We start from the raw sequence: 13,981 nt of genomic DNA on the forward strand, positions 1-13,981 counted from the left end.
ATTTCCATTTTATGGGATGCTTTAACTTTCTCATATTCCATGAAAGAATTTTCCACCTAACTTAAATGCCATTGTTATCAGTCATCTCCATACTATATTATGAAGAATTGGATTCTTTTTACCTCAAGCGCCAACCAAATATCTTGTTTCCTTCACCACTTTTCAACAAGGTAATTTACTTAACCACTGCACTTTTTACAACATCCATATGCCTGCATAAAAATTATTAATATTATAATTATGGAGAAGCTGGAGAGAGGACTCCAAATGTAAGGTTAAGTTTTGTATTTCAACACACACACATACACACACACACACACGCCACACTGCATCCAACAATTTAAAAAGTCTTCTTTTAGAATGCATATACACATTATTAAAAATGTAACTATAGACCAAGTCAGGTTTTACAAGACATCTCAGTTCTTCCTTTGGGAGTTTAAGCATGGGATGGATAATTTATTCATTCATGAAACACTTCACGACCTAACTCCCTACTACCCCAACTGATGTTGCCATCATGGTAAAAACAAGGGCAATTATCAATATTGAGTAACCATATAAACTTAACATTCTTGTTCCTCACTACACCTCTTCTCCACTTCGTATTCACTTTCTCCAGACCATTCATGATTTTACAGGCCTCTACATAAAACTACAGACTTAAGCTTTCCCTTAAAAAAAAAGTGTCTAGTCCTTGCTGTTGCAAAGAGAACCTCCCAAACGTGACCTGTATGGAAAGATGCAGTTCCACTGCTGCAACTCAGAAACCTGATATCAACAAAAGGGAAACCGAGGAGCATGCTGTCAGTTCAACTGCTTCGGAAGGCAATGAGCTATAGCAGTGAAAGCGGTGATCTCAGTGGGATGTTAAAGTTAAAGGAAGGATCAATAGGGAGACTTTATTCCATCCCTTCTACAGCAGGCAGGATACTGTGGGATTAAGGGATGTAAAAGAGGAGTTGAATAGTTGACTCCCTGATAAGCCTAGGCCTATTGGGTAGTTAAGTGTTCCCCCGCCTTGCTGCCTCTATATCAGAGGCAGCAAAGGGGTAAGGGGGGGAGGAGAGTAGGAGCTGGAGAGAGCCAACTTAAAAGTCTCCGCAGGGCAAGAGGGGGTGTGACCGGCCTGCCAGGACCTGCACTGCCCCTGGGGGGACCTCACCCACTCTCCCTGCAGAGGGAAGGGGCAGGGCAGCAAGGAGCAATGGCACTCTCGGCACTCGGCCCGCCACGGTCGAGTTTAAGTGCGGCAAGACGCAGCAAAGAGGGGCAGAACAACACCGGTGCACGCTGGTTGGCTGCTGCGTCACCAGCCAGCCCGGAAAGGCCCTCATGATGGGGGCCTGAACTCACGACCCGGCGTCCAAGGGCGTGAGGATGCCCAGGGGTTGGGGCGCTGCAATGCCCTGACCTCACCTAGGCCATTTGAAAAGCAGCTGGGACAGAGGCAGCAGGGCAGCTCAGGGTGAAGGAGCCGCTGACCGGCCTCCAAGCGGAAGACCATTCCCCTATGCTGGAGGAGCATGAAGGGGAGCACCCGTATGCAGCAGATTCCAGCCAAGCCTGAGGAAGACTGCGGACGGGTAAGCCCCCGGGACCCACCGGCCCTGGAGCCTCTGTCATGGCCTTCGCCTCCCGCCCTGGCGCTTGGCTGACTTCTGCGCAGCTCAACTGGGCTGCTGCGTGGGAGCAAGCAGGCAACCATTTGGGCTCCGCGAGTGAGAGGCAGGAGGGGGAGGAGAAGCGAAAGAAAGTGAGGCAGGATGGGGAGGATATTTTGGAAAAAAAAAAAAAAAAAGATTAGATAATACAAAAAAAGACAGGAAAAATACTCCAATTTTTTTCGTACAATGTAAGCTGACACACACACACATACACACACACACACACTCTTTACAAATAAATGTTCTTGAAAAAATTTAGCAGTAATTGAATTGCACTCCCCGCTGTCAACTTTTTCTGGCCAAGCAAACGTTTTCATAGGTAGATGTTCCTCGGGATATGAAAAATTATTTTAGGGGTTCCTCCATGGGAAAAAGGTTGGGAATCACTGCTCTGTGCAGTAGAGGGTAATGGTATATATTTGAGGCATTACATTGCAATAGATACTGCATGTCATGTATAGGCAGAATTCAATTTTATAAACAAACATAATATCAATGTTTATTTTAAAGCAGTTTTTCTAAGTTAATCAATTTTAAATTGTCATGATTGTGGGAAATTATGGGGGGAGAGGTCAGACCACTGGGGAATCAGACAGTAATTTAACCACAACAGACCTGGGGATTCAAAACAATTAAAGCTTTATAACTGTCAAAATAACTAATAGAAATAGAAACTATCAACATAACATGTCAAAATATACAAATTAAACACCCTTAAAACAAACTCCAGTGAATTCTCAAGTAGCATTATTTTATTCCTTTCCCTAGGTGTGGACTTTTATAATTATCAATGGAAATATTTTGGGGGATATATGTTTGAACAGTGAAATCAACAATCACTGACATTTACCAGCAAAAATCTCAAGCGTAGTTTTACACTCTCTCTCTCGCTCTCTCTCTCTCACACCCACCCACCCACAGTTAGGGGATGTAAAAGAGTAGTCAAACAGTGCTGGTGGGATTTCAAAGGCAGAAGCACAGCAGTTGGAACCTGGCACAAGCGGGGCCTGCTTCAGTCCCTGCTCACGCTGGGTTCCACGCTGCACCTCTGCCTTTGAAATGTAGCAAGAAATGTGGGCGGCTCTTAGTACATTTCAAAGGCAGAGGTGCAGCAGCGATATCAAGTGCCTCCCTCCACTCTTATCGATTAATCAAATAATGGCCTAATTAGCTGATCTATTGAAATGTAACATCTTTATACATAGACTCTCTCTCTCTCTGGCACAGCCTGATAGTTATTCTAGTTTCTAGTGCATCAATTACATGAACAAAAATAAGGAAACTGTTATTATGGGAAGAATGCCCTAATGAGTTTTCAAATTATTCCTAATCGTGTTTTCAAAGGGTTAACCTGAAGCTTAAAGTCTGGATCAGTATTTTTCAATAAATGGAGATGGAAAAGAGTCATCATCATCTGGGGCACATTTTGAACTTTATTTCTATGTATTTTTCTCCTTTTTATAGGAAGATGTGAGCCTGTTCACTGTTAACTATGAATATGTTTTAATACACTACCGTAGCATTACAGAGTTACGAACAGCAGAGTTACAAACTGACCAGTCAGCCACCCAACTTATTTAGAACCAGATGTGGACAATCAGGCAGTGGCAGAGGAGGGAAAAAATCCCAAATACAGTGTAGTAAAATACAGCATACTATTAAAAAAGAAGAAAGGTATAAAACAGATCTGACAAGGTAAATAAATTCTCTCTGGGCTTGTTTTGTTTAAAATAAGATGGTTAAAAGCAGCATAAGTAAAGTTTCAAAGCTGTATTAAATCAGCTTTTATGAAAGAACAAACCTCATATTTTGTTCAGTGTTACGAAGATTTCAGAACAACTTTCCATCCCCAATGAGTTTGTACCTCTGAGGTTCAACTATATGAAGAGATAGATCATTATGTCTGCCCAAACATTCATGTGACTCATTAAAGCTACAGCTCTCTCTTTTTTCCCCTCCACTTCCTTAGGAAGCTGTTTTTGTTGTCTCAGCCCTTGGACACGGCAGTGTCCAACACGGTAGCCACTAGCCACTTGTGAATATTTAGCCACTGATGCTTCAGAACTGATTGGACACTATGGCCTTAAAATCTGTGTCTTCTCAATCACGTATACCTCAGAAATAGAACCATATCCTAGTGGTAGTTGTTACAAGTAAAATGAGTTTGGTGCTTCTATTTTAGTCACTTATTTTAGTCACTTATATTATTCTCACAGTCATAAGACAAGCTGGCACAAATGAACTCAGGTGGAATTTTGATAGACTAGACAGATAACAAGTACTGAAGAAGGCTTATAGTGAATGTAGCCACTAACTTTATAATAGATAAACAGAATTGCTGAGCTGACAGTACTTATATTCTTCTATAGGTGTTAAAAGAGCTGATGACAAATACAAAAGGTAATGGAATTCAGCAGAGCGGAAGCAATATAGGTTGTGGGTTGTACTTGTTAAGCATAACTTTTGTAGAAGTTATAGCTTTGATTTATGAAAGAGAGGGACAGTCTATCTCCTCTAAATGTTTCAGTGGTCTGGATAGTAATGAAGGACAATAAAAATAAGTCTGAAATTTGGTTAGCATGTTTTGGTTTTTAGCTCCACTGAAACAACTATTTTAAAATGCAGCTAATATTATCTTCTTGAGCTGGGTGCTTGCATGTAACAGCTAAACATGAAATGGCAGTTCACTGAGTCAGAGGGTGTGAGCAGGACCACCCTGTGCTATTTCCAAGGGAGAAGCAGGGAGTGGAAATCCCTGAACACTGCTGAAACTGAGTGTATCTACATTCATTTTACATGATTTGCGACTCTTTATTTATTTATTTATTGCTTGAATTGCCTGGGTTAAGTTATTCCTATTAACAAATGCCAAATTTTCTTTGTTTTTTTTTTTAATGTTTAGAGCTAATGCATGCATATGATTCTCCAAGCAAAACAAAGGCCTGTCTATAATCAACAGCGTACAAATGGCACACAGATCATTTGTTGGTGTTATAATGGTTCTCTTGATTCACTGAGTAGAACAGGTTTTATTTCTGCATTCATTTAGATTTAAACAACAATAAAAATGGTCTAACAAATTTAGGGTCATGAATGATGATGATCCAGCAGAAAAATGTTTATACACTAATGATGAATTACCTCTGCCAGTCAACAAATAAGAGCAGCAGAATAACAATTTTTGCCTCCTCCAACTAGAGACATAAAGGGTTAACCGATTAACGTTAACCGATTAACCCCTACGCACTGCCTTAGCAGCATGCTTACCAGGATAACTGGTTAACTGGGCTCTGGCCCGGATGGCTGCTGCAGCCTGCCACATCATCTACCTGAGCGTGCAGTGGGCTCTGCCTGGCTCACCACGCCTACTTGTAGGCAGAGGGTGCTCTAGCCTGGCCAGGCAGGATCAGCATGCTCCCCCCGCCCCCCCTACAGCGGGCCATACCTGGCTGGAGAGTCCCCATCCAACAGCTAGAGTTGCCAAATGGTTAAAACAAAAATACCGAACCCCCTCCCCCCCCCCCCCCAAAAAAACCGGGAAAAATTCTGTTGAAAGACCAAAGTTGTTGAGAGAAAACAAAAAAAGACTTAAGCCAAAAATAAATAAATAAATAAATAAAACAGCATTAAAACAGCATGTCCCCTTTAAGCGTGAGGGATAGGAACAGGGGAGCAGTTGAGCACTAAGACCCCTTGGTCTTTTGGCCGGCAGCCATTTTGTGCCGATAGCCTTGTGGAACCAGGTAAGCGTGGGGGCTGGGGTGGTTCGGGGGGGGGGGGGGGGGGCGGAGGCCGGGCGCTGAGTGTTTGTAGGGTATTTTCGCCTCCTGGCTGAGTAAAAATTCAGAAAATACTGGACATCTCAGGTGTCCGGTATTCTCTGAACCTTTTTACCAGACAGGAGGCAAAATTACCGGATTGTCCAGGTAAATACCGGACACCTGGCAACCCTACCAACAGCACAGTATGGAGGCCCTACCTGGCCCAAGCAGCCTGTGCCTGCAGTGGGCTAAGCACACTGTAGGCGGGGCTGCTCCAGTTCCTCCCCCACCACATCCGTAGCGTGGCAGGAGATTAACTGGTTAAACCTATAGCTAATAATTTACATGGGATTTTAAACCGCTACCTCCAAACCACAGAAAAACACCCTCCATCTTTTAGTACTTAAACATCTAGTTACCTAAATCTGCATAGCTGTTCAATGGCAGGCATGCCATTATTCTATTATTGTGATCCAATGTGATGTTGATGGAAGCTAGGTTAGCCTTGCCAAGTATTTTGTCTATGATCACAGGAGGGGGAAGGGGCCAAGTGCAAAGTTTTGGTGATTGATCAGGAGGTAGCACTCTTGTCCACGAGTTGCTATTGAACTAGTATCACTGGATAGCATTGGAGGAAGTGGTCACTCACAGCAGAAACTGTTTCGGGGTCCAGTGTGCCTACCTGACCTCCCTGTCATAAAACCAGATACAAATAACAGCAAACTCTTCACATAATTCTTAACTTCAGAGGATGTAAAGAGAGAGAAGTTTTCTTTTTTATGTCTTCATGTTTTAAAGCAGTGAAATTAACTAAAACAGATAATTGCTTAGGGCAGCCACAGAAAGTATGTTACTCACTAGAGGTGATGTATTCAGGAGCTTTTCCAGGACTAAGTGGCACCGCTTCCTCATAGTAGCCTTCAGGAAGGGATGATGTTGGTAGTGGTGGAGGCCCGTTATCTGGTGGCTAAATGAAGAAAGAAATTAATGAGATCAAAAGCTCTCCAGATCATGACAAATAAAATGCACCTAAGATGTCTGCTGATGTTCACTGCTAATTAGAGGAACACTATCCAGGTTAGCAATGCCAACTAATTCGTTTGTGATTATACAGAAAAGCCCAGGGAAGTACTCATACTTCTTCATACCACAGATTTGTGGAGAGTAGCAACTTTTAGAAATAAAATAGGTCTAAGTTTTAAGCTCCCACCAGGCTGTTATAATAAAATATGGTTAAAGAGAACAGTGCATCAGAAGGAATTTAGCCACATGATCTTCCAGTTGCAGAGTACTTCACTTTGGGGTAAGGAGAGAAACTAAGGCCAGGTATACACTAGACCTGGAAGGTCGGCTTAAGGTACGCAACTCCAGCAACTGTGAGGTGTACAGGCACTGCCCGGAGCTGCCCTCAGTGTTCATAATAGACCCACTAAAACAAATGCCAGAACATCGATCTCCAGAGCAGCGAATGAAGGCGTGTGCTAAGTAATGAATTGTGACTCTTGGGGTCAGCTTATTCCCTGGTCAGCTCTTGAATGTTTGCCTCTGCTGGCTCAGGGTAGACTTCAATGTCCCACTCTAGTCTTAAATTATTTTCCGTGTGTGTGTGTGTGTGAATTTATAATATATGAACTTCCTATTATTAAACCAATTCATCTACGAAATATTGGTCTTGAGAGCCATGCATATTTTGATGTAACACAGACACAAGGCTTCTAAACTATCTTTTATTCAGCAATAAATAAGAGATTCCAATAGAGATCTGAAAAAAATGCTGGTTTTTAATCTAAATGTTATTCAAAAAGAAAGTGGAAAAAAAAGAAGGGAAATGAAACACAAATGGTGCTTGTCTGAATTCGACCCCTTTAGAGCACTGGGTTACTTCACACAGCTGGAGCGGGTAAACATGTGCAGCCAATGTCAACACAGATGGAATCCATTTCTGAATTAACCAGGATCTGTTTTTTTAAATGTATTTTGCAGTGCTTGCTATGCACAAAGTTTTAAAAACAATGGGAAAAAAACCCTCAGCACAATAGCTTTTGAAAGATGCACAATTAACAGAAACAACTGAAGGCACTTTTCAAAAATGTCCATTATAAAGAATGTATTCTGATTAAAATGAGCCAGCTTGCTTTTGTTCTTTTTTTAAGCAGAAAAATAGACCACATTGAAAGTCTATAGTGTAAATCTTTGTGTTCTCTATGAAATCTAACACTTCTAACGCTCCTTACATCAAATAAAAGAATGTCTGTAGGTGCGCACATACAGACATTCTGATATTACTGATATTTATAATGTTTAAACAAACCCATGTTATTGCTATTTGTATTGTTGAAGCCTTTCAATTCCCTATAAAGTTGTAAATTGTTCTGATAACTTTTCAAGAGCAGAACTTGCACTGAGCTGTTAAGTACGCACCAAAACAAACACCAGATTTCAATAAAACTCAATTAATTATCTGCAAGTGATAAGCATCCCCAATTTCAACTAGCATGCTTATTAGACATCCTTCACAACTAGACAATTTGCTCCTATTTTTTTTTAGCCTTTCCATCTGGCATATATCTTCTAATATTCAAATTGGCATGATGCTAGCAGTTTTGAATGAAGTGCATCCTTGACAACCTGACTGCCTGAGGTCACTAAAGAAACTACAACTACTCTTACAGAAAGTGCAATGTTACCTCTATATCCTTGCTAAATGTCTGCTTTGTTTTAGCCAAGTACTACAGATTGGGTTGTTGCAATCTCCCCTGGCTAGAGTATTCTTCATTTCCTATCCATAGCAACTTTCATAGGACTCAGAGGGACTACAAATTATTTATCACTGACACTCTAACACAGTGGTTCCCAAACTTTTCAGAATCACGCCCCCCTTTTGATTTCTGAGAAACCCTCATACCCCCCACCTCTTCTTTACCATCATCCAAACCCCCTTTTAACAAAAAAATTCAATTTGTAATTTTAAAATTAAAAATAAACACAAAATCTTGGTATAAAAATTATTTTAAATTAAAAATATGCACAAATAGCTTTTCTTGGCACAAAAATTTAATAAAAATGTAATTTAACTTAAGAAATAGCAGAAACAAATCAAATTTAATGTGAAGGATGATGCTGCATTTTCTTCACAAGTTGGGAAATCCTAGGTTTGAAAGATGAAAGTGCGCAACGCAAATCATTTTTGACATCCAGTTGATTTCTCTGTTTTGTTTTTAATGTGACTAAACTTGAAAAGCTTTTTTCACAGAGGTAGGTTGATGAAAATGGAAGAATAATACGTAGCGCTTCTTCTCCAACTTCCGAGTACATTGGGAAATATTTTATCCAAAATTCCTTCAAGCTTGTGTTTTCGAAATTATCTTTTGCACTTGAATCATATTTTATTTCAAGTGCTTGTTCTTGCAATACTTCTGGCAATGAATCAACATCAATGCTGAATGGATTGCGTACTAATTTATGAATGGGGTTGCCAGAAAAGTTGTCTGGAAAATAGAGGATGAATGTGTCAGCAAGGCAGTCCAGGTGAAACACAATTTTGTTCTTCACATCCTCTCTACAAACTTCTTGGAAACCTTCATTTTCAATAAATGATGAAAATATTGGAAAAGACGAAAAGTTAGGCATCTGAGCTTGTGTTCGACGTTTCCAAAGCTGGACTTTTTCTGTAAATGCTTTGATGGCATCACGGTGTGTTATAACGTTTGCAGCGTTGTTTCCCTGCAGCTTCAATCTGAGGTTGTTCAAAGATTCAAAAATGTCCACCAGGTATGCCAGTGAAAGCTGAAACGTTTGGTCTGTAAATGCATGATATAACTCTTCTTTCTTCTGTTGCTTGAGGAAAATTTCCACTTCATCTTTCAGTTCAAATCTTGAAAGCATGTTACCTTTGGACAGCCATCATACCTCCATGTGAAACAAGAGTTTTATGATCTGCTCCCAAATCCATGCAAAGAGCATCAAAAAGTCTCGTATTTAAAGCACTGCTCTTCTCAAAATTGACAATTTTGATGGCCAAATTCAATGAGTCACATAGGTCATCTGGAAGTGTTTTAGCAGCCATTGCTAGTCTGCGTATGACGCAGTGAGTTGTGGTTACGGCTGGATTTTTTTTCCTTTCACCAATGTCACAAATCCAGAGCAAGAGCCAAGCATTGCGGGAGCACCGTCTGTGCATACACCAACCAGTTTTCCCCACGAAAGTCTATTTTCTTAAAAAAAGTCAGAAACCGTTTTCATAATATCAGAAGACTTTGATGTGGTCATCAATTCCTTCGAAAAAAGCAGCTCTTCTTTCACAGTTCCATTGTTAATTAATCAAACTTAGACAAGCAGCTGACAACATTGTGCTACAGTAGTGGTATTGTCTCACTGAATTGCAAAAAAAAAAAAAAAAAAAAGATGCCAACACTTCCTCCACAACTTGAAGTTTAAGATCTTTCGCCAGCTCATCGATGCGATGTTTCACGGAATTGTCAGAAAGCAAAATTTTCGATAGTTTTTTCTTGCTTTCGACACCAAGCACAATATCAACTGCTTTCAACAAGCAAAGCTTCACAAGAGTTTCTCCGATTATGTGCGCTTTCTTGGCTTTAGAGATGAGCAATGACAGTTCATAAGATGCTTCTACTGCTTTAGCCAATGCTTGATAAAAAGCTCCAGTAGTGTCCAGCTTCATGCATTTCAAATTTTGAAGTTTAGCAGCAAAAAACTCTCTTGGTTTCTGTCAAAGCGCTGTGGTTCTTCATCAAGTGTCTCTCAAGACGACTAGGTCTCAAGGCGTCATTGCTAAGAACTGTGTGGCATACTACGCATTGAGGATGATCAATCCCGTTTTTTTCCATGATAGTGAAGCCATTCTTAATGTAGTCTTCATCGCACTTCCTTTTCTTAATCGCAGCCATAATATATTAAATTAAAAAAAAAAATCTATAAAAATATTTTTCCCAATTACAATAAATTTAATGGACGCAAGTTACTTTGATAAGTTATTGCAAATGTTTATTTACTACTACTCTTATGTACAGTTGTGCACTGCCTTATATATACCCCACCACCAGTAACCATGCAAGACTGGCTACCTATTCCCACGACAGAACAGTCCCAAACACTCCTGCAAGTGTGAAAAAGTTCCATTGCCTTCTACATCGTTCTTTGGCCTCCCCACTAACCAAACCAGTACCCCTACACATCAAAAGGCAATATAAATATATATATATTCACATTTCATGGCATGAAATTTGAAAATTAAAATTTTTTTATGGTAGTGTCTCCAATCTTTTTACACCCAAGATCACTTTTTAAATGTCAGGGAAAGCCCGAAGACCCCACCCTTTTCTAGAGGCCCTACCCTCTCCCTTTCCCTCCTCTCCATTTGCTGTCCCCAGCCCTTACTCACTCTCACTGGATTGAGACAGGATGTGCTGGCTCTGGGGTGGGAATGAGGATTTGGGTGTGGGAAGGGGTGAAGGTGCAAGCTCTGGGAGGGAATTTGGGTGCAGGAAGAGGTGGAGAAGAGGCTTCTGGCTCAGGGAGGGGGCTCCAGGCTGGAGAGTGTTGGGGTCAGGAGTATTGGGATGCTGAGCAAACCACAGGCTTGTGGATGAGGGTGCAGGAGTTCAGGCTGAGGTGTCGGAGGGGCTCAGGGCAGAGGGGTTGGGAGTATGATGGGCTCAGGACACAGATTTGCAGTGTGTAGACTGTGCAGTAGTGTTGTGGCAGAAGACTGAGGATGTGAGATGCTCAGGACAAGGGATTCCAGTGTATGATAGCTCAGGATTGAGATGTGTGTGAGGATGCAGGGGTGTTATGATGCTGTGGCCACATGGGGGCTTGGACCCAATTGGGGCCTTGTGGGCCTGACTTCATTTGTAAATAATATATTTCCAGCACAAATGTTTCAGCAATGTCTTTATTTATGGGAAGAGCAGGGAAACTGTTTTGGGTCAGGGACCACACAAGTGGGATGCAAAAAAACCCCAAACCCTCCTAGGCCCCCCCAAGTCCGACTGATGTGGCTGCAACTGAGACACCTCCCTCCCCTGGCAACCCAGCCCCACGCAGGGTGGGTAGGTAGGACTGAGGTTCAAGGACTCAGGCCAGATTAATTTTTCTGGGGTTCCAGGGTTACTGGAATTTGTGGGCCCCTCTACACTCTGAGGTGGGGCCAAAATGAAGGAATCCAGTGTGCAGGACAGGGCTATCAGTCAGTGAGATAGGGATGGGGTGCAGAATCTGGGAGGAAAATAGGCTACAGGAGCAAGCTGGGTGTAGGTGTCTGGCCAGGAGGTAGGGGACAGGAGCAGGGTCCTGGTGGGGCCCTGAGCATGGGACAGAAGGGGCCCTGGGCAATGTACTCGTGGAAGTTTGAGCAGGGGAGGCAGGGTACTCGTGGGGGTTTGGGGTCTGGACGGGGGCAGGGTACTTTTGGTGGTCTCGGCGGGGGGGCAGGGTACTCGTGGGGGTCTGGATGGGGGGAGAGGACAGCTAAGCTGGTACCTGGGGGTCCAGTAACCAAGTCCGGGGTCTCAGAAAGCAAGTGTTCAGCTTATTCCCTGTGCTGCTGCCTGACTTTGAACTAGCAGCTCTTTGAAATTCTGCCCCATTCCAGCCTTTATTCAATGATCATTCAAGGAGCGGAGCTCCCCCCGTGGCCCCTATTGTCCGGGGGAAATGTGGCTCTCTGGCAGGTCTATAGCCCCGGGAGGAGAGAGGGAGACAGACCTGGGAAGTCACCAAGCAAAAGATGAACTTTGGGTGAGGTAACGCCAGCGCCGGCGCTTTCTTGGGGAATGGGGGGAGAGAAGGAACTGAGTAACCTCGCAGCCCCCCTCCCCCCGGAATTTCTTCACGCCACCCAGGGAAGCGCACCCCCCAGTTTGGGAATCTATGCTATAGCATAATGATGTGAAGATGAGATACTGACAAAGAAAGTCACTCCTAGTGGCAGACACTCTTAGTAGCAGTTCTTAATTTGTAATGAAAGGTGCCAGTGGTCAAATGTTCTTGTTTTTTGTTTTTTTTACATTCATAACCAAATGCAGCAAGCTCAGAGTACAAATTAATTACTGCACAACTACAACACAAATAACTGTGGAACAGGACACAAGTGTACCAAAGTATTTTCAAATCTCAAATGAGAGGCTCCAGGCATTCCAACAAAGCACCAACCCCCATTGGGCATTATATGCAGTTCCAAAAAAATACAAGGTCATTCTTAAGGATTGGTCAGGTATACAAGATGAAGCATGGAACATATTTACTGTTCAGGCATGAATGTCAATTTGTGAGTGCATGTGGAACCATGTTAGCTGTGCAAAAAGTATAGTGATTGGCAACAGATGGAGACTCTACAGCGGGTAGGGGGGGAAACCTTTTTTGGGTCGGAGGCCACCACCCACAGAAAAATCAGTTGGGGGTTGAACACAAGTGAGAAGCAAAAAAAATCCAAAACAAAACCCTCACTGACATGGCCCCTAACTGAGAAGCAGAAAAACACTCCCCACATTCCCCTCACATACCAGAGCTTTGGGGGAGGGGGGCACTCTAGTAGATTCTGTGTGCTCCACCCCCACAGTGGGATAGCAGTGGGGCTGGAGCACCAGTGAAGGCTCCCCATTACTGGGGGGAGGGGCAGATCCAGACAAGCCGGGGGTCACATCTGGTCCTCGGGCCTGAAGTCCCGTGTCCGTCCCCCCCCCCCCCCCCCCCCCCCCCTCCGCTCTACAGCCTCATGAAATCCCACCCAATCTTGGGGAATGGCATAGACCAGTTCATTTTTAATCACAGGAAACACTTTCCAATTTTTGGGAAGTAATTTCTCTAGTGGACACTGAGGCAAGAGCTGTGATTAGGAAATTAAAGTTGCATTTTGCAAGATCTGGCATACTTGGTATGCTATGTGTAGACCATAGAGCTAACGTGCTTGCTTGCCTACCCATATATTTTCTTACAGATTTCTCATGGTTATGATCATATGTTTATTATAATATGTTAAAATAGGTATATTAAAGTAGTTTAGCTGTAACACAAAAGGCTTACAAGCAACATTCTGTATTTTGAGCTAATGCCAATTCTGGGATCTTTCACATAGATAGAAAAGTCAACGTGCATATATTTGAGACCTTTAACCTACACAAGAAAGTGATAAGATAAAGCACCCTTTAATAGCACAGGGGGCTTCCAACCATACCCTCAAACTTCACAGGTACACCACAACTTGGAAAAACCTGAAATAACCTTTTGAGACCAAAACAAAATAACTGATTAGATATCTCATTTGTTATTCCTGTCCTAATCACAAAAGGGGCCACAGTAACAAATTTATATAAATGATAATAAGTTGAGATCAATGATGTACTGAGTTATAGGAAAAAGACACTTCACCATTTGTATTTCTTCACCTTACTAATAAGGAGAAAGGGAAACAGCTCCTACTGAATATGCATCAAACATAACATCAGAGTAACATATTATAAAAACGGCATCCCCGCCGAGAAGAGGATGTTGTCCTTCGAAGGTGCCAGAACGATGGCCAATGGTAATCACGGG

At 42.4% G+C, this 13,981-nt stretch overlaps 1 protein-coding gene across 7 annotated transcripts in view; it reads right to left on the minus strand.

Moving 5' to 3' along the window:
• The window catches only part of AFAP1 (actin filament associated protein 1), a 172,897-nt gene that overhangs the window by 59,585 nt on the left and 99,331 nt on the right, over positions 1 to 13,981 (minus strand). For all 7 annotated transcript variants that reach the window (XM_006128231.4, XM_006128235.4, XM_075930796.1 and 4 more), the window contains one exon: positions 6,287 to 6,395. In XM_006128231.4, the coding sequence (XP_006128293.3) occupies positions 6,287 to 6,395 (109 nt within the window). The remainder of the gene's footprint in view (positions 1 to 6,286; positions 6,396 to 13,981) is intronic.

This window comes from Pelodiscus sinensis, chromosome 5 (genome assembly GCF_049634645.1).
Source record: "Pelodiscus sinensis isolate JC-2024 chromosome 5, ASM4963464v1, whole genome shotgun sequence".
Lineage (NCBI taxonomy): Eukaryota > Metazoa > Chordata > Testudines > Trionychidae > Pelodiscus > Pelodiscus sinensis.